This window comes from Aedes albopictus, chromosome 3 (assembly GCF_035046485.1).
Source record: "Aedes albopictus strain Foshan chromosome 3, AalbF5, whole genome shotgun sequence".
Classification (NCBI taxonomy): domain Eukaryota; kingdom Metazoa; phylum Arthropoda; class Insecta; order Diptera; family Culicidae; genus Aedes; species Aedes albopictus.
This window is the reverse complement of record NC_085138.1, coordinates 298987204-299008109: the sequence shown is the minus strand read 5'-3', so window position 1 is coordinate 299008109 and position 20906 is coordinate 298987204. Positions and strand designations below refer to the sequence as shown.

At 39.7% G+C, this 20906-nt stretch overlaps 1 protein-coding gene and 1 long non-coding RNA gene across 4 annotated transcripts in view; one reads left to right on the top strand and one right to left on the bottom strand.

The window, feature by feature from the left end:
* Positions 1–1698: 1698 nt before the first annotated feature.
* Positions 1699–20906, top strand: part of LOC134284042 (raf homolog serine/threonine-protein kinase Raf-like) — a 33453-nt gene continuing 14245 nt past the window's right edge. For all 3 annotated transcript variants that reach the window (XM_062842215.1, XM_062842214.1, XM_062842213.1), the window contains exon 1: positions 1699–2539. In XM_062842215.1, coding sequence (XP_062698199.1) covers positions 1952–2539 — 588 coding nt within the window. In that variant the 5' untranslated portion in view covers positions 1699–1951. The remainder of the gene's footprint in view (positions 2540–20906) is intronic.
* Positions 7382–8761, bottom strand: LOC134284043 (uncharacterized). Its single transcript, XR_009995589.1, has 2 exons — positions 8137–8761; positions 7382–7577 (listed from the first exon to the last, which is right to left on the bottom strand). It is a non-coding gene; the product is annotated as an uncharacterized LOC134284043 (long non-coding RNA).

The following is a 20906-nucleotide window of genomic DNA, read 5'->3' as shown; positions in this document are numbered from 1 at the left end:
GAAAAACATGCGAAATAGAGGTCATGAATTCAGTAACATGGGGTTCTCGGAGTAAATGAAAGTGAATCTGGGGCTCTGCAATGTTTTGGTGAACCAGCTAGATGAACCTGGGAAATTTAGAAATAATTTGAGAGTTCCAAGAGCCGGAATCAGTATGGGGGAGGGATGGATTACTGATCGAAAGCTAAATCCATGATGAAGCTGGGGATTCATTCAGTTCGTAGAGATAATTTTAGTTTTCCAAGGCTCGTGGATTCAGGAATACGTGGTTGGTACAAAAAATCAGCACCTTATTAGCTGCATCACACAGCCCGGTCTAGAGTAAATTGCCAGTGCATACCATCCGGGAAAAAATACTCTGACTCTCGTTTAACCCGGATACAGCATTTCACGGAATATTTCCCAAAAGCAAGTTTCACTCAAGGTCGTCGTCTGCGAGTTCGTTTCTCTTGTTTTGATAAAATGTCAACAATTTCGATGCACACGCCTACTAATATTAGTGAGTGTGCAAATTATATCTCACTAAAACGAAACTGCACTAGAGTCTATAAATTCATGCAATCGTCAATACAAAGTAGCCGTTTTCATATCAAAATCAACTTGATTGTCAAAAAATGAATGTCGCTGAGTAGCTAGTGGCAACCAAGGTGGCGACGAGGAATAGCGCATACAATAAAAATGTTTAAAATCATTTTTAAGTCATTCTTCTTAGAGCAACATTAACGGCGGCTACTATTCGAGCAACCCGCGCAGCGCTACCATTTTGAATTTACCACCCTTTTCCACACCGGTAGCAATCAAATCAGTCACCTTGATTCGTATCGGGAGGGCTGTCATATTCCCATATAATTTTTAGCAGCGCAACTGTCCCGCTACTATATTTGGTCACCCACCCATAGCGCTACTATTTTGCGAGCGCATCCAGCAGCGACCGGTAAAGTTTGCTGCAATGATGGAGGGCTGCCAAACGGGGTACAGAAGCGCACCGTTAAAGGTGCTCTTATAAAACGGATACTTTGGCGGCCACTGAAGCGACCGGTAGAATACAAGTCAGGCCGAACATGTCTAAAGGTCCAATCTGCAGAAGAGAGGCTCTCTTTGGTTTCCCTCTCTTTCATTAATATTTCAGCTGTTTATTTGTATTATGATTGTCTCTTTGCATTGAACGATGGTCAAAACAATCGTCTTCTGATTTGTACTGGAAAAATAGTTGAAAAACGTACCATTACATTGCAATAATTGAAAGAGAAAGTGAACGAAGAGAGCCTCTCAAATGCAGATAGGACCTATTGAAATGTTTGGCCTGAAGTAGCCGGTAAATCCACAATAATGAAATTCGCGGATTTTTAACACGGTGTCCCGTATCACCTTAACTACTAAGGGTAACGTAATTTATGACTAGCCACCAACTCCGAAATAGAAATATACCACGTAGGTCTCCTGTCAAACCATCCCAGAGTGGTTTCGCAGCGCGGCGTCACGAACACTAATGCAAATCTACTGGTTGAAAATATGCCCATTTGATTTTGCCGGGAACAGCTGATTTTTGTTTATTATTTTCAACCAGTAACTCAGGTAGTGTTCGTGTAATGCAACGTGTACGTACACGCAACACTACTGAAAGCAGAAACCACTAGAGAAGTCACTCCGCTGTCAACGCGAATCATAGAAGAAGACTCTCCGATCCGGGACTCGGGAGGAGTGCAAAACCGCAGCTGGTGTGTGGAGGACACGGAAAACGACGGATTGAAGAGGTGAAAAAATAACTTGGAAAACTAGGATCCGCAAAGTGTAGAAAAAGTGTTAATTCTTCGCGATTCACCGCAATACGGCGTCGGAATGTCCTCCCGAGTTGGCTGCCCGACGGTGAAGTGTACAGTTCGTGGCATTCCGCGAGTGGCAATGTAATCGGGGGGAATTTTTTTTCGATCCATGGTGGCGGAGTGATTTAATGGCCGTGTTCGATGATAGTGGCAGTAGCAGCAGCAGTACCAACAACAACAGCAGCAACAATATTATTTGCAAGGTGAAAAACAGCAATGGTAACAGCGTTGTTGGCAGCAGCACCAGCTCCAGCAACAGCACATCCAAAATTACTAGCAAAGGAGCATCAACAGCAGCAGCAGCAAAGGAAACGGGAAAAGTTCCCAACCTGTCTCTGTACGAGGACAATCTGCGGACGGCGCGAACCATGTCGGCCGACACGGACGATACGGATGACGAACAGCAGCTCGAGGCTCTGGATCCGTACTCGCAGCTCGAGGAGGACCTCCGGAACATCAAGTCCGTGATCCATGTCACCCGGGAGAACATCGACGCGCTGAATGCCAAGTTTGCCGACTTCCAACAACCGCCGGCGCTCTATCTGGAGGAATATCAGGAGTTGACCTCGAAACTGCACGAACTCGAAACCAAGGAGCAGGAGCTAATGGAGCGGAAAAGTCAAATGCAGCAGGCACGGGTTCAGGCGGCCCAGCAGAGCGAACGGGAATCGACGAGTGAACCGAGCGAACCGCCCGATCCGGAGGAACGCGTTGAGGTCAGTACGGGATTTTTTGTTTCTTGTATTTGGGTAGCATTGCATAGGATTGCGTTGAGTGCGGTAGAAGGAATGGTGATTGATTTTTTGTTCGCCTTTCGTCGTCGCTCAGGGTTGCCAGTTTTGAGGAAGTTTAGTTACTTGTTCTGTTACATATTTTAAAGAGCGACTATGGATAAGAATGATTTTTGATAAATTCAACCAAAAATTAGGGTGACGATGGGTATTATCGGGAGGTTTGTTCTCTTCATCATGGGGGTTTTTGTGGGTCATATTGCTGAAATTTGGGCATATAACTCAGCTTGGTTGGAAACGATTTGAGTTCACCGGGTACCAAAAAAATATATGACGAAGAGAACAAAACTGCCGGAAATAGGTAGGTTCCCCTGTATAAACTATCAATTTTCTATAAAAAAAAAACAAGAAGAAAATGAAAATAGGTAGTTTCTTCGTCAAACCTGTAGAATGCAGATAATCACATGCAGAAAAATATTGACGAAGACGCTCTGCTCTATTTTCCATAATATTTAAGCATTTTTTAATTTGTATATCTGACGTTAGGCCGTTCGCAATGCTGTTTTATTTTGTATGGCGAGTTTTAAAAATTTTAAAACTCGCCATACAAAATAAAACAGCATTGCGAACGGTCTTGTTTGAATAGGTCTTATGTTTGTTGTGATTCATATGCAGATTCGACATATTCAAAACGAACATAGGTATCAGGTAACTGTACCGATGCGTTCCCGTTCCTGTCTAACCGTAAACTGCCGCTCTTTGAATGCCCTTATTCGCACGCACACATAAACCGCCCGCGATGTATAGATCTGTCAGATAACCAAAGTGACTCTTGATTCAGGTATAGTTGTTCCCATCGGTACATCCCTCCTCCAATTTGGATTTAACATCTATAATAGCCAAGACAATAGCTTTCATTTAATTCTTATTTATTAGTGAATATCTTGTCTTTAAAATGTTCAGCGATTACTGATACACGTGAAAATCTCTGTATCTTCTTGGAGCGTTTCTTTTCCTTCGGGGGCGACTATCCTCTTCTTCCTGTACCACTTCGAAGCTCGTCTGCTCTTGTTCGCAATGAGACCCGTTACTGATAGGTTCCCGACAGTCGTCGACAACGTCTAATGGAAGTGGTTGTAGACCTGATTGTATATCAACGTCGCTGGAGTCGTGAGAGGATAGTTTCTTCAAATGAGTTCGGTTTCTCTTGTACTCCTTTCCGGTTTCTCTAGACCTGACCTCAAGTTCACTACCGTTCGCATCGATTACTTCAAACTCTTCTGGTCGGAAGTTTGGTTGGGTTGATCCTAGTTTCAAATTACGCATTAAGACACCGTGATCGCCACAAGATCGTATTCTTTGGCATGTCTGTTTGTATTGGCATATTGCTTTTTACGTTCCTTGGTCAACGCATCACGTTCTTCTGCTCCTTCAAAGAATACTCTCTTCGGATCCTGAATCGTCGGTAGATAGCTAATCAGCTCTCGGTTAAACATCATTTTTGCTGGAGACAGGCCGGTAGTTTCCTGAGGGGTCGAATGATAGAACAAGAGATATTCGTAGAGATCCCGCTTCCAATCGGTCTCCTGTGCCACACTGATTTTAATCCTCTTTTTCAAATTACGGTTTTGTCTTTCGACAGCACCGTTGCGTTCCGGCCAGTACGGAGTTGTTAGGTTCAGATGTATATTGTAGGAGTTGCAAAACTTTGCGAGTTCTGCGGCACGGAACTGAGGGCCATTATCAGTTGTTATCGATTGAGGGATGCCAAATTTGCTGAACATTTTCAGCAGTGCCATCACCACCATCGACGAAGTTGGATGCTTCATTGGTTCTACCATTGTGTATCGAGTTGTGTAGCAAACTACTACGAGCAATGAGTAATCCTGGGGCAGTCCTTCGATGAAATCCATTGCAACATCCTGCCACGGGAGAGTCGGTAGTCTTCTTGCCATTGGGCACGGTGGATCAGGTTTCGCCATCATCGTGCATTCCTTACACGCTTTCAAGGTCTTTTCTACGAGGTCATCTAGCCCTGAAACGTAATCAACATTTATAGAGGTAATTATTGGCAAACACATCCTTTTAACTCTTACCTGGAAACCACAATCTCGATCTTAAATGTGCTTTCATCGCTGTCGATCCTTGATGACCAAGATGCGCTATCTCTGTGACTCTTCGTTGAAGAGCCGCAGGAATGACGATTCGGTCTCCACGTAGAATCAACTCACCGTACTGGGACAGTTCCTCTTTGATTCCAAGTGTTTTGAACTGAGCTGGAACGTCCGTCCAATCCCCTGTTGTCAAAGCTTCACGGATTTTGTTCAAAATCGTATCCTCTGCACTGACTCGTTCCAGTTCAGTTTTGCTGATTCTACATGGCTGCATGTAAGGTGTTATCCAGCTCACAACATCTGTTTCGTGAGCACCATGGGGCTGGGGTGAACAAAGCCTTGAGAAAGCATCGGCAACGTTTTTGTCGCCCGGTTCATAACGTGTATCGAAGTCAAAATTCTGGAGACGTAATATCCATCTCTCCATTCGAGCAGATGGTCTCGAACGGACGCGGTCAAGCAAATACACAAGCGGCTTACAATCCGTAATGAGGGTGAAACGTGTTCCGTAGAGATAGATATACAATTTTTCCATAGCCCAGATAATTCCGAGACACTCTTTCTCGGTTTGACAGTATTTGGTTTCACAAGGTGTGAGGCTTCGAGAAATACACACAACCGGACGAATTTCATCATTTTCTGCTTGTGCTAAAACTGCGCCCAGGCCGCTCGGACCGGCATCGGTTATCAAATACGTTTTATCACGAGGATCGTAATACTTGAGCGTCCTTTGATCTGCTATCGACCTGTAAGAAACGAAACGAGTTATTCTATGGTGTTAGTCTAATGTTTCCCTACTAACGTTTTCAGATCGTCAAGTTCCTTTTGATGGCATGGCTTCCAACAAAACGCGGTTCCCTTATGCAGTAGTTGCCTCATGTGATGGGTACGCATTGAAAGGTTCTCAATGAACTTTCCAAAGAACTGTGCAGTACCCAGAAGTGAACGCAGCTCACTAGTTGTTTGTGGAGCGCGCATGTCCAGAGATGCCTTAATCTTCGTTTCAGTGAGACTTACTCCCTTCTTCGAAACTTTGAACCCAAGAAATTCAACGCTTGATGCTCTCAATACGGACTTCTTTTCGTTTACCTTTAGGTTGAAGGTTTTCAGCCGCTCCATTACCAATGCAAGAATGCGATCGTGTTCTTCGACTGAATCAGCAAAGATCAATATATCATCGAGGTATATTATGACCCCTTTGATCCCGCCGATAAGGTTTGCTATTGTCTTTTGGAATAGCTCCGGAGCGCTTTTTATTCCAAAAACGAGTCGTGTGAAACGATACAGTCCACTTCTCGAAACAAATGTAGTTATATCACGGCTTTCTGTTTCAAGCTCAAGATGGTAAAATGCGGACTCCAAATCAAGCGTTGACAGCATTTCAGCTTTGTGGATAGACGATAAAGCTTCTTCTATGTTGGGCATCGGATATTTCTCGGTTAGTACTGCCTTATTCGCTGCTCGAAGGTCGACGCACAGACGGAGTTTCGCATCGCTTTTCCGGACAGGAACTAGTGGAGATACCCAGCTTGTGGGATGTTCAAACTTCTCTATGATCTTTTGTGCCAGTAACTCTTGTATCTGTTGTTCAACTTCTGCTTCCATAGCGATAGGTAAACGTCGTATTGGCTGACATACAGGAGTGACGGATGGATCAATGTGTATTTTCAACTGAATTCCTGGCACTTTTGGGAAAGGCGATTTAGGGTTTTGTTCAGCGCCAGTAATGATATTGACTTCGCTTCCAACGTCATAGCCGATTCTCAGTACTCCGAGAGCAAAAGCCGTCGATTTGGATAGTAAATTGGTTTGCCCATTAGGAGAAACCAGAACGTAACTCCAGACTCCATTTTCTTCACCTGGTATTTTTATTTCGGTTTCGAAAGCCTTACTGAAGTGGATGGTGTCTGATGATCCGTATCCTTGGTATTGCTTGCTCTCTTCCAATGCTTCGCGCTCGTTGATGATATCTGCTCCTGCTCGTTTCAGCTCTCCGAAAGTCTTCTGTGTGATGATATTAGGCGGTGAACCGGAATCAACTAACATCTGTATTTTTATGCCACCAACTTCGAAAGCCAAGGTATCGCTTTTATCTCCAGCGTTGACGCAGTATAATCCTCTCCTGAACGCCACCTTTTGTTTCTTAGCAGGTCCCGAGTTGTCACTTCCATCCCATTTGCGTTTTTTTGGACAGCAAATTTTGAAGTGGTCAAGCTCGCCACATGTATGGCACACCAGATGCTAAGCATTTGTTCTAGTCGCGCGACCCAAACGGTTGCATCTAAAACATCTCACTGCTGACTTGTTTGATGGCTGCGAGGACGACTGCACTCGTTGTACGAATTCTGATGGACGAACATCTTTCACATACGCCTTACACTGAGTTTGCAGGTCTTCCATTGCTTTTCCCAGCTGCAGTATTTCCTCGAAAGATTTGTCCTCCGACAGCAATTTCTTGCGGAAGTCTTGGGAGAGACAGCCTTCGATTATTTGATCGATCGTAGCATCGCTGACGTCAGCGAATTCACATCTGTTGGCTTGTTCTCGTATGCGGTTAACGAAATTGTCGAATGATTCGGTCTCTTCCTGCTTGATACTGCGCAACAGATGACGTTCATATCGCTTGTTTGTTCTGGGTACGTAGTATCTGTCAAGCGATAGGATGATCGACGCATATTTGTCAACTCTCTGTTCATCTGTCTCAGCATCGGTGGTCATAACTTCATAATGGACAATTTTCTCATATTGGTCTTGCAATTCAATACCACCGAGTACCAACAACAGGTCACATTTCTCTTCTTCATCGGTCACTTTGCTCAGCTTCAAATAGCGCTCCAATACGCGTTTCCATTTGAGCCAATCGCTACGAGTGTCGTGTCCTGGTTTGAACGGAGGAACCACTGTTGCGTCTAAAAATAATCAAAATACACTGTGTTGGAATTTCACTTTATTTAACATAATTATCTTATTTAACAATTTCAGGTATGTTGCTCGTATACAAGTGTGCTGCCCACACCATTGCTATAATCTCGGCTATAATTCTCAATTCATGTGCTATCCACATGCATCGTGTGCCCCCCCCCCCCACGCCGTAGCCATTCATTTTACATGTGCTACCCACATGCACTGTGTGCTACCCACACATACCGGCTCTTTGTTCCGTATCTTCAAGTTCCCTTTTTTTATACTAAAATGGTCGACACATTTTTCCGCCAGGTTTTCATAACTCTTCCAGGTGGTTCCGCTCGCAAAATACACACAATTGAACAACTGCACTACATGAAAACTCTAATCAGATGTTGAGCAAATACCATTTTATCACACGAAACACATTTTCATACATAAAAATTCAATATTGTCTGTCACATTTGCAATATAAACAGATGATACACTTGTTTACATACCTCCACAAACCTTCTTTCACTAATGCCTAGCAATAACAACTCTCCCCCAAATCACTGTATTCACCTGAACATTATGGAGCATGTCACCACTGGCATAGACGGTAAAAAAAAGTATGTTTACAAATACGCGAAACGATCTTAAAAAAAAACCGACGAGAGCAAAAACAAATTGACACTTGACATGAGGTTCGGATAGTGAGAGCAAATCAACGATGAATCATTCAATTATGTCACGAACACATATGCAACTCCCATCAATAATCACCATTCATGGTTTCAATCAACATAACCCCAAATAAAAACCCACGCTAGTTCAGGAAGGGTACTATGCCCCAGCGTCGGTGGGCCCCATTCTTTTATGATGCCGAATCCATTTTTTTTTCGCTTAAAAACGGTTTTCAATCGCCCAGAAGAACGGGAACGTTGATCTAATTGTTCTCATGTTTTCACTTTTCTCCAGTTCGTATCGCAGTTCCACATTATTTCGAGGTTTTCGGCCGTTTTCACTTTACTCACCAATTTTCAGCGTCGTCGCCATTGTACCGATGCGTTCCCGTTCCTGTCTAACCGTAAACTGCCGCTCTTTGAATGCCCTTATTCGCACGCACACATAAACCGCCCGCGATGTATAGATCTGTCAGATAACCAAAGTGACTCTTGATTCAGGTATAGTTGTTCCCATCGGTACAGTAACAGAAGGCCGGCTTATTCCATCATTTACCTGAGGGAGAATGGGACAAGGGATGGAAACTAGGAAAGGGAAAGGTGATGAAATAGGAAGGGGCACCCTAGAAAAGGAGAATGAACGTGTAAACGCATCGAGAGCTCATAGCCCATACCACAACGGGTTTAATCAGTGCCCTGAAAAGGACACTGTAACACGCATAAGCGCAAAGAGAGCCTATAGCTTATTGGAGGTAGCTTGTGACATTGAAAGGCACGTCATCGAAAGCATCCTTAATATTCAAGAAATCACCCAACCAAAAACTACGTTTGAGCGAGTGCTTTCTTGAAAACGTATACAACTTTGTGTAAAAGAGTCACTGTGGACATCCCAAATTGGGAGGCATGTGAGTTCACATGAATAGGCAATGTTAGCCAATAATAATCAACAATGCGTTTCAAGCATTTCAGTAAAAAAAAACGAGGTAACCAGACAAATCTGGAAGCATTCCTTCTCATTCCTCTTTATACAATGCAATGCAATGTCGGAAATACCCAATAGAAAACTACAGGAGTTCAAAACATGTTTGAAATACTCAAATCTCTCTGAAGAATAAAGGACAAAGCCCCATTTGCTCCTGGAATTTGAAGTAAGCAGAGCTTTTTAGTGCCCACTAAGTCGATTCTATAGTTACAATTCTCGGGCGGAAGCTAGAGATTTGTAACTACCGTCTTACCCCGCTGGTTGGACACGTTTTAATACGACACTTTTTAATTCGTACCCCGCTTATTCGACACATGTCGAATTAAAAAGTGTTCAATTGTCACAGCGATGTACATTGTAAATGCAAAACAGTTTGATATTGCGCTTATACTCGCACCCGCAGAAGCTCCTCTTGCAGCCGCCAATTCCGGAAGTTCTGAGTTGGTGCTATTCGACACCCAAACCGCCTGGAGACCAACCGGAATGAACTGAGGATGGCAACAATTGTGGAAAGAACGAGCTTTTCATTCGCACCGCTACAATATTCGTTGAAATTATGTTTCATAACAAATCCGGAAATCAAAACAAAAACAAAAATAGAGTTGCCAAATATCAATGAGTATAGTGGTGCATGGTGACCAGTTTGTCGAATTAAAAGTTTACCCCGGTTATACGACAACAGCCGGTGTCGTATTAGCGGGGTAATACGGTATACAAAAAATTGGTTTATTCGAAGATATTTTGAATTTGAACAGATCAGAGGTCCGCACAGACCGCAGAGGACAAGCTTCTTTCAAAGCAATAGTTATGACGGTATACCACAATGGAGGGCGTTGTAGTAACAAAACCACAATGGAACTCTCATGGAGTAGCAATGGAAGCGAGTTATCCATAAAATGTGGTCGTAACCAATTAGTATAGGTTCCCTAATTTGTTGAGCAGGGACGCCTGAATACGCAAATTTTGCGAAGGAACACTCAAAAGTGCAAAGAGGTTCAAATGGAGACTCTTCATTCGACACATGCCGATCAGTCAACTCATGACAAATTCTGCTCATGCAGAGTTGGTTTAGGTGCAATTCTATGTTAAGTTATCCATGAACTGTACTACCTAAGTATTCCATAAAACTGAAGCATCTCAAATCAATGTTTGAGCTACTTCAGATGATATAATCATCATAGCAATACTGCCAAATATCAGCGAAAAGATGCTGAATACAAGAGCTTGCTTGAAGGTATTCATAAGGAAAGGTTGAAACTACTGTTAACGTTATTCTAAAATATGCTCGAGGCACGACACTTAATTTATTATGAAAGAAGCTAAATTGGGTTTACAAGATAACCTATACAGAAGTGTGGAGGACGCCGTAAATCTCCACAGGCTCCGTTTGTGGTTAGGTTTTTATTAGACCCCCCTAACCGTTCATTCCTTGGCACAGTAAGCATAAAGCCGCATAACACCATGAATTAGGGGTCACCTGTTTAGTGGACTCTTACCTCTGGATCAGGCGATCCGTAGTGTTATTCCAAATTGAGACAACCGCTAACGACACTACACAGCTATCTAGGCTGATCGGGAAAAGAAGTTAGTATTTATGGTCAACTTCCAAACGAGCCCGAACAGCCGTTCAATATATTATTGTTCAATAGATATATTGTTAAAATAAGTCCTGTAAGCCTCGGACAAGCACTAAATCCTTTGTATATTTCAAAAATAAGGTTTTCATGGCTTCGGATGTTCTAGATACATCTTCAATATTTCGAAGCGTTTATTGTATCGGTATCGTTTTATTGCATCGGTACGTTCTACCGTTTCGTTCATTTGCTACAGAAAAGGATAGTTTTTATAATGATAAGATACCGTGCGATACTTCGTTGATAAAGCGCTCCTGTTTCTAGTTCAATAGCAATCTGTCATGTAATAATTAATTAAGAATCTATTTATCATTACTGTTTCTGAGAACTTAGTTATTACAAGCCAAGAAGCAGTCTGTACTGAGAAAGTCACAGATAGATCAATCTATCAAAAGGTGAGCTTGAAGTACTAGAACTAATTGAGCTTAGCTCGAATTACTAGCTTTTGTCATCTTGAAGTTTCATTTTCTGGTAGTAATCTTCTAATTCTGTTTAAACACTCGTTAGCCAGCTTGTTAAATGAATTTAATTTTAAAAGTGAAGTGCGATAATTGTCAGACTAGAAACATCAAATGCGGTTCGTAAAGAGGTCATCTATTCAGACAAACTTTCCACCGCATCTTCCGCAATAACTACAGTCACTATATACCCGAGCAGGGGATGAGAACTAATTGAAAACAAATTGAGTTGTTTAGATATGTATCACGAATTTGATAAAAACGAAATACGTTGTCAGAAATTTCTGACGAAATGTCGAAAATAATGCAAGTGAAATCTTACGGGAAACTCTGCAGACTTCGGAACTTCGAACTCCAAAGAACTTCGGAAGAAATCCTGAGAACTATTAACTTTTACAGTTTTCGCTAACGTAAGAACTTCACGACACACACGAGACGCGAAATGAGACAAGACATAACACTTATCGTTCTTACAATCGTCAAGAAAAGATTAAAATTACCTTTACGTCGACCGATTTCGGGCGTGATCTAGCCCATCTACAGGACAATGTCCGACTGACTGCGTTGGTTTTCGTACGTTGTTCGTACACGTCCATTAGACCTGTTCACTTTTTTTGACCTACCCGTGTCACATCACATTATCAATCCACACGCAAAAACAAGGCTTCAGTCCAAAAATGAGCCAAATTGATAAAGGTTTAGAGGTGTATCAAATCGATTTTGTGTTTTTTCGAGCATTTTCACGAAAATGTACTTCAATATCCAGAAAATTGCACCAAAAAGGTATCTAAAATACCGTTAAAATATAGTTAAAACAATACTCTACAACTTTGCCGAAGACACTACGGTGTTTAAATTGCGTATTTCAAAGTTATTCAACAATTTTCGTTAAAAAATCACCAAAAAATACAATATTTTTACGATTTTTCATGTAAAAGTCATGTAATTTTACATTGTTTTAGGTGACCAATTTTATGAGCTATTGCTCCTATGTGTTACGAACATTTCGTTCATACATCATTTTAGTGTAGGAATTCGTTTTCATTGACTAATTATTAAAAGTTTGTCCCGTTGATACTAAAAATTGTACAGAGTTGCCAGCATAAAATAAAACAAAGTTACCCATGATTTAAACGTCTTTACACTTCTTTGCCTCATCTGCATCAGTTTAAATTTGGTGCAGGTGGTTGAGCATGAGATTGTGGATTCGAAGATTCAAGGTTCGAGTCCTGGAATAGCATTTTTTTGCGTCTCGATCCTGCTATAAGTTGATGAAGCTACGCACTGCATCTCATTGCAATTTGGCATCATAGCATTGTTTCGGAACCGTAGAGTGCATAGTAAGAATGAAGTTTCCCTTCATCGTGTAGTTGTGCTGATTTATGGGTAGATAGATAACAAGTAAGCTCCACCTACAGTTGTCTGTAAAATGTTGCATCCAGAAGCAGTTCCATCATCATATTGAATTGTTTTAGCTAAATTGATCATTATCAAACAGATGCTCAATATTTCGCCCAGCTGATCTCGTCGACACGATTTATTGTCAACAAGTATAAACTAAATATCTAGCTAGTCCTGTAATGGGCTTAATTGGCAGGTCCCGATCATTATTCTTTGGGAGATTGCGTGTAAGTCATGGCAGATTCATCATCCTAACTGCTACAATAAAAGAAAAAAAAGTTTATCATGTATTTGAGCTTGAACCTGGGACCTCCTGATCCGCAAGCTCGAGCCTTACCATCTGCACCATTTCTGATACTTGAATCAAAAGACATTAGAATACGATGGCATGACGTCTTAATCATGGGTAACTTTGTTTTAATTCGTGCTGGTAACTCTGTGCGATTTTTAGTATCAACGTGACATAGTTTTGATAATTAGTCAATGAAAACGAATTCCTACACAAAAACGATGTATGGACGAAATGTTCGTTATACCAAGGAGTAATCGCTAATTAATTTAGTCACCTAAAACAATGTAAAATTACATGACTTTTATATGTACAATCGTAAAAATATCGTGTTTTTTCGTGATTTTTTTAACTAAAATTGTTGAATAACTTCGAAATACGCAATTTAAACACCGTAGTGTCTTCGGCAAAGTTGTAGAGTATTGTTCTAACTATATCTTAACGGTATCTCCGGCATCTTTTCGGAGCAACTTTGTGAATTTCTGAGTAAATTTATGTGAAAACTGCTAAAAAAAACACAAAATCGATTTGATACACCTTTAAATCTTCATCCATTTGGCTCAATTTTGGACTGAAGACTTATTTTTACATGTGGATTGATAGTTTGATGTGTCACGGAGAATCGGAGAAAAAAAGTTTCAAAGTGAACAGGTCTAACGTCCATGATCATCACAAACAGCAAAGAGCCATTGATGAATGAGGATGATCCCCCAATCGTATCGTGCCTCTTCGCCCTAACTGACTTGACAATACAGTAGCATCTCTTCGTTTTTGGACGTGTACGAACAACGTACGAAAACCAACGCAGTCAGTCGGACATTGTCCTGTAGATGGGCTAGATCACGCCCGAAACCGGTCGACGTAAAGGCAATTTTAATCTTTTCTTGACGATTGTAAGAACGATAAGTGTTATGTCTTGTCTCATTTCGCGTCTCGTGTGAAATCCTGAGAAACTGAGATTTCTCGAAAAATAGTTGTGGGAGCAATCCCAGGAGGAAATATTATGGCAATTCAAGGAGGAACTGTGAAAACCTGTGAGAGCGATCTTGTTACGAGATCCAAGAAAAAAATATTGGAAACCCTTCTGTGTGGCTTCGTAGTCGTGCGGCTAGTGTCACCAAGCAATTAGTCGCATCGTACTGGGGAGCGTGAGTTCGATTCCCGCCGCAGCTGTCAGGAAAAGTTTTCGGCTGTGTCATTGACTGGGCGTTGCATGCTAGTCCGTTGTCTAGTGTCGTGCTTTCTTCAAAGAGCTCACTAGAAGCATTAAAAATATATGGAAGAGCTTCTGCAAAAATCCCGAGAAAAACTGTTGGAAAGTTATCCCGATAGACCACTAGAAAATATCCTGTTGCAACTTTGCATAAGTTTTGGAAGCATCTCCGAGAGGAATCCAGTGAGAAATTGTAGCATATTGGGAAAACCTTTGGAAGAATGCTACCATCAACTCTATGATCGATCCCGAAGAAATACCGAACAATTCTCGGAAAGAACTATTCATGGGAGCCAATACGTTGTAAACCTCTGGATCGAAACTTTGATAAATTCATCAAAGAAAACAATTCTGTGAGAAACTGCGAAAGAATTTAACCCTCGAGCGATCGCGGCGCTGTTGTATTTTGTACAACACGTTGAAAAAATCTCGCTTTTTGTGTTCAGCATTAGCGTGGTGCTGACGGTGGTGGCCAACCGAGCGAGTTACGGAAGGTTAAAGGAGGCACTGTGGTAGAAATCCGATGAGAATTTCAGCGATGAGAATTTACCCTTAAATAAAACAACACAGCGCACGAGTAACTTTCACGCAGCGAGCAAAAAGACAAAGGATTTTTCAGATTTTTCACGCATATTTGTGTACGACTGGCTCAATACAAGAAATGTGCTGATCCGGTGGTACACAAATCTGCGTGAATATTCTTTTGTCTTTTCGGTCGCTGCGTGAAAGTTACTTGTTGCTTTGTGTACATCGAGTTCTCCGTGTAGGAAGCAAACATGCAAGTCTCGCGTTTAGTATCATACGGGCGTATCTACAATGATCGATTTCTCTTCGGATTATTTCGATTATGTTCGAATGTCTCGGTACGCTTCGGTGAAGGACGACTTGGGTTAATATCCAAAACAACAAAAACAATCGAAAATGATTTTCCGGCCAAAAGAGAAAATCGATGAAGAGTCAACGGTGATACGGCGTGGTGGGATGTCATTTCTTTGTGAAAGAAATTTTAAGTGCAAATTTCAAAGCAATTGGTCTAAAAGAATTCTGAGACAAATCTATAAATATTCTGTAACCGATTTTTGTTTTATTCTCGAAAAAAAAATTGCAAAAAAGATATTAGAAGATTGTGCGATTTGGTTGAATTTCTTGAATAGGTAATATACCTTGAGCATTTTTCTTGAAATGTTTACTAATTTTAGGACATTTCTGTAGATTTTTATTAAAAAAAATATAAATTTTATAAAAACTTAAGTATTTTTTTGAATAAAAATTTTCAAAGTTCTCTTCTGGAAAACTCATGGAATTTTGCTTTGTCTTACACGCAAAAAAAGCCGTTCCGATATACGTGCACTCCCAGTCACGGCAACGGGAACAAACGGGAACTATGCATAGCAACGATAACAACATTAAGAAATGTACACCGTGAACTAGATGTCACGGTTTCTAGAACGCCCATACTGACAGCTGGAACTAGTTCCAGTTCACGGTGTATATTTGCTTGTTCCCATATTTGCGTTTGTTTGTTCACGTTTATCAGAACGGTTTTCTGAGCGTGTATGAATAGGCACCCCGCTGTAAACAGCTGAATAAACCGTTTTTCATTGAATAAGCTGTTATTTAGCAGCCATTGTTACTTGGGTAGACAGAAATCCAGAATTAATCTACAGAAACTGTTACCTCTCATTCTACTAAACACATATATTGAGCCGTAAAATTGTATTGACATAATTCATCCTAATCTTCACCCTAGCAGTATGACGCGTTAAATGCATCGATATCCCGAGCAGAAGAGAAAAACAACAGCATAACAAAATGCGTTATTTTGGCAAAATAACTGCATAACGGAATTAGTAATTTTCATGTTATTAACATAACATATTGAGTTATAAACTTGGCTGTCATAAGCGGCAAAATAACAAGTCACATAACAAAAATTTGTTCCTGAAAAATCAATTTAATAACATGTTTTGTTAGTGGCAATAACAACTTAATAACAGTGAATTTGGGAAATATTTCAATAACAAATTTTGATATTAAAGAGTTATTGATAACATTTCGAAAGCAAAATTAGGGTAAAAACTAACTTTTTTTTACTCATTTTTGGGTAATTATTTTAAGTGTGTTATTCTATTTTTAGAAAATAACAGGTCACATAAAAAAATTTCGAATTCATTATAAAACTTACAAACATGGACGGGATTTGAACCTCCAATCCTGCTATCGTAAATTTTCAGTCGCCTTTACCAATGAGGCTATCACAGCACTTGCAGTGAGGGACGATAGAAGCTTTACTGGTTCTACGTATTGCCAGTTTCCCCATTCCCCCATTTCATGTTTGCCAGTCGCAGGACAAAAATAGACAGAGATTTGAATGCAAGATCAAACAATGAACCTCTCTCTCTTACCAACAGCGCTATCGCGGTGCGCAGACATGTGCACTGTAACACTAATAACAGTGGTGGCGTTCGCATGGCCCGTCGTCGGCTGTTTCGGAACAAAGAGAACGACGAAAATGTTGCTAGTCGACTATTTATGATTGAGCTTCGTCATGGGGTGCATTTTGGCGGTGACAAAGATTCTTTCCAGACGGAGATGATTTTTTTTAATTTTTTGTTTTGTTCGCGTTGTGAGAACGGCGATTATACATGTACCTACGTGAGCGATATGATTACTTCTGCAGATGCTGTTTAGTTTTATTCTGTTTTAGATTATTTTTAGTAATGAAAAAAGATATTTATGACATAATGTCAAACAATATATGATCGAATAATAATAGATCGAAAGAAAAAAGTTATAATAGACAAATGCAATCATCAATTGAGCAGAATTGTCTGTATAGTTGACATAAATTAGAATTATTTAGAAGGTACCATATTTGCTATCTCCACTCTCACTAACATTCATTACTTCGTAATACATAGTCTGTTCGGTACTTTTTGACGTTATAATTAGAGGTTAGAATAGCAGTACTGTTAAAATGACATATAAATTCAACTAAGTTTACTCAATTTTGAGATAAAAAAAAACTCATTTGCAGATGTATCACTTTTTGAAGGTAAAATTTTACTTAACCTATAAGAATTGGGAATCGTAGAAAAGTGATAGGAATTTGGCACCGTAACGGGACTGGGATATTGAAAGAAGGAAATTAACACAAAGATAAACATATCAATAGCTATGATGCTATATTTATCCAAAACTCAAATTATAGCAATGAATAAAATAAAAAATACGGAAGAGTCTGATGAAATTTCTAGAAGTTGCAATGCCTTTATTTTTTACTTCATAATATGAAACAGCAGACAATAAAATAAAGAAGGTAAACTATGTAATGGTTATATCTGCGATGAATTTTCTCCAATTTTGACAATATTGATCTCATGTGATCCAGTTTTATTTTTTCCATCAACAACAAATCCGACTGAACCGATCTGGTCATCGTGAGTTAAGAAAAAACCCGAATTGCCTTACACGTGGAATTTTCCATAGACCAGCTGCAATTGGCTTCTTTAGTGGTGTTGAGATAATTCCATATTCACAACCTACATGCCAAACTGAGCCGACATCCAAATTTTCATGAACTTTGGTGCCCGGGAACCTATTTAAAAATCGATTTTAAGTTTGTATGGGAGCGATTTGTCGAATCACCCCTCGTCGCATTTCGTACTGGGCGGAGCTGTCAAGCAGTTGCCCAGCTGTCAAAAGGTGATTTCAAAAAATCTTTTTGTAATTGAATTTAGGTATCAAAATAAAGTTTTAAAAATCTGAAAAAAAAACATACTGGCTTAAAAAAAGGTGCTCTTTCGAATAAAATCAAAAAATCAATATATTATTCTTAATTTGAAAACCCAATTGGTGATTGGTACAAATTAAGTACCTTACCAAGAAAAAAAAAGTTAAATTTAAATTTATACGTTCAATATGTAGTCCGTCCAAAGTCTTACACCGTACATCAAACCGTTTTTAATAAGATTTTGTTTTAGATTTTATAGAGGCATTTTAAAATCTTCTCCTGTGTGGTAGGGATAGGATTTTTCAAAACACCATCGTTCTTCTTCTTCTTCTTCATGCACCATCAAATCACCAATAGCATATCTGCCCAGCCTAGGCCCAAAGTATTCACGGAGAGACGAAACTACCCAAAAGTGGGTTCTTTCCACCCAACTTCGGGGTTGCGTGCGTCAAGCCAATTTTGAGTTGATGGAATCGATGTTTTTGTTGGGTTGTTCCCGCTAGCTTCCATGTGAAAAAAATACCTAATTTTAAGTTTTTTCAACTCAACCGAAATTTTGACTAGGTTGTATTCACTCAAATTTGAGTACTGTGCTAGAAACTCAGTTTTGGCTTGACGCACGGAACTGCAAAAGTTGGGGTGTTTCTCTCTTCACTCTCTGACAACAATAGAAAGAGCGCATGAAAAGGGAGATGAAAAAGTTTAAAAGTACCTAATTTTGAGTTTTTCAGTTTCTCCGTGTTGACTTCAAAGTAATCATTACGAAGCATTCAATTTCTTGATTTTGCTTTGGCTGACCAAGCCAAGGTTGACCGTAGCATTTTCATAATTCAAATCTCAATTTGTTCATCGAACACATGTTCTGTTGTGCTGCACGTGGATGTCAAAGCGTTTTCAACAGTGTAATTACGAAGCATGTTTCACGAGAGACCATATCTTTTCAATACGCTAACTCCACAACAACGCCGATATTACTGCGCCACTTGGGCAGTGGCTGGTATTTTGGGTACTTTTCAGCTACCACTCAGTCAATTTCAGAAATTTAGCAAAACCTCGCGCCGCCCAGCAGGGACTTTGTTTTGTACACATTACAGCACCTCCATGTCACGTAATATACCACACCTCTTATCAAATGTGATACCGTAAGCGTACCATACTTTGCGCACCTAGGGCCTAACTTTGCGCACTTTTCAAAAAATCGTTAAATAGTTTTTCTGGTGCATTATGCAAACTTTTTCCCACGGAATACTAGCTAATGATATGGGGCATGCACTTTGTCTCAGTTTGGATGTAATGATAAATGGAAGAGGAAGACAAATTGATGAGTGAATATGCAGTTGCTTTCCCTAAAATGCTGTAAATAACGTTGTAGAATGACGTAGGTTTTGTTTCAAAATTTGTTTTAGTTTAGATAGCAATACCATAAAGTATTTGTGCACTCTCAATAATACAATAATAACCAAACTTGTTCCACAACAGAATGTAATATTGAAATGTTATTTAAGGGCTGCATACCAATTGCTTGGTCATAACAAAATAAAATTGTCCAACAAAACATGTTATGGAAACGTAATGCCTTGATAATTCAATAATAACAAAACAAGATATAAAAACAGGTTTTGTGATTTCGTAGTTATTAATTTGATATTCCCCTCTGCTCGGGATTGCTTATTATTTTGGTTGAGCATTCAAATTTTCGACAATAGTCACATACTATGCCCTACGACATTGACGAATCTATTATCTGCCATTCATCTGTTTCGCGATATCCAGCAAGGACCTGGTCTGGTACCCAATTCAACCTTTTGAATGGTTATATATTGCACGGAATATCATTCTCTTCATTCGGATAACGACTGCACAACCCGTTGGATTGAAAGTCTCCATCAAATATGAAGCTGCCAATCGGAGACTGTAGACTCTATACCTAACTTGGCTCAAAGACAGGGAATCAGTGAAGTCAATTTTTCTCGTTTGTCAAATACAATTGATACTTATTAAGACAAACTTCCCAAGTAACCACAAGCATTATAGCATTGCACGAATTAGACTGAATATCAACATCTGCAATGTGAAATGCAGTAATTCCACACTTGTCATGCAATAATCCTTTAGATTGGCATTATCAATGTAATGATGCATTGCATTTTTCTTTACATTAGGGTTCATTAAAAGGTGATATAAGATAATTCAATAATTCAACACTGAAAAACTGAATAAATGCAATGTACAAACTAGCAAAGTTTGCTCTAACAATACAATTATAAAAGCTTGACTCTAATGGTAAACAAATCAAATCAAGAAGATTCAACAACTTTACGGTCAACTCCATCAGTATTCAACATTTCTGGTTCGACTCCCGACCAACTTAATCCTCATTTGAGCCGCCGATCGACGACAGCAATAGTTATTTATGTAACGAGTTGCAAAAAGTTGATTTTTTCAGCACGAGTCGTACATTTATCCAACGAGGCTTGCCGAGTTGGATAAATACGAAGAGTGCTGAAAAAATCGAGTTTTGCAACGAGTAACATACAAAATTTTATGCAATGTTTTTTTCATTATACAACCCATTTGGGTTGCATAATATCCATAATGCAACTCAAATGAGTTGCATTATGAACATTATGCAACTATTTTTCATTATGCAACTCATTTCAGTTGCATAATGAACCAGTGCGGAAAAGTTGAACATTATGATACCAAAATGGGTTATATAAAATTGAAATTATGATACTGAATTGCATAAAACCTTTTTGTAGATGACCTTTTCTCTTTTCTGTAGGTTGCTATCACATGTTAATAATGATGGAAATCACAATTAGGGGCAAGAAGGGTGTTTTAATCGACGTTTTAATTTATTGAATTAATTAATTAATTATTGATTAAATATCTTCTAAAATGCATTATGTATTTATCAGTAATTTATCAGAATGTGATAAATTACTGTATTCTATTA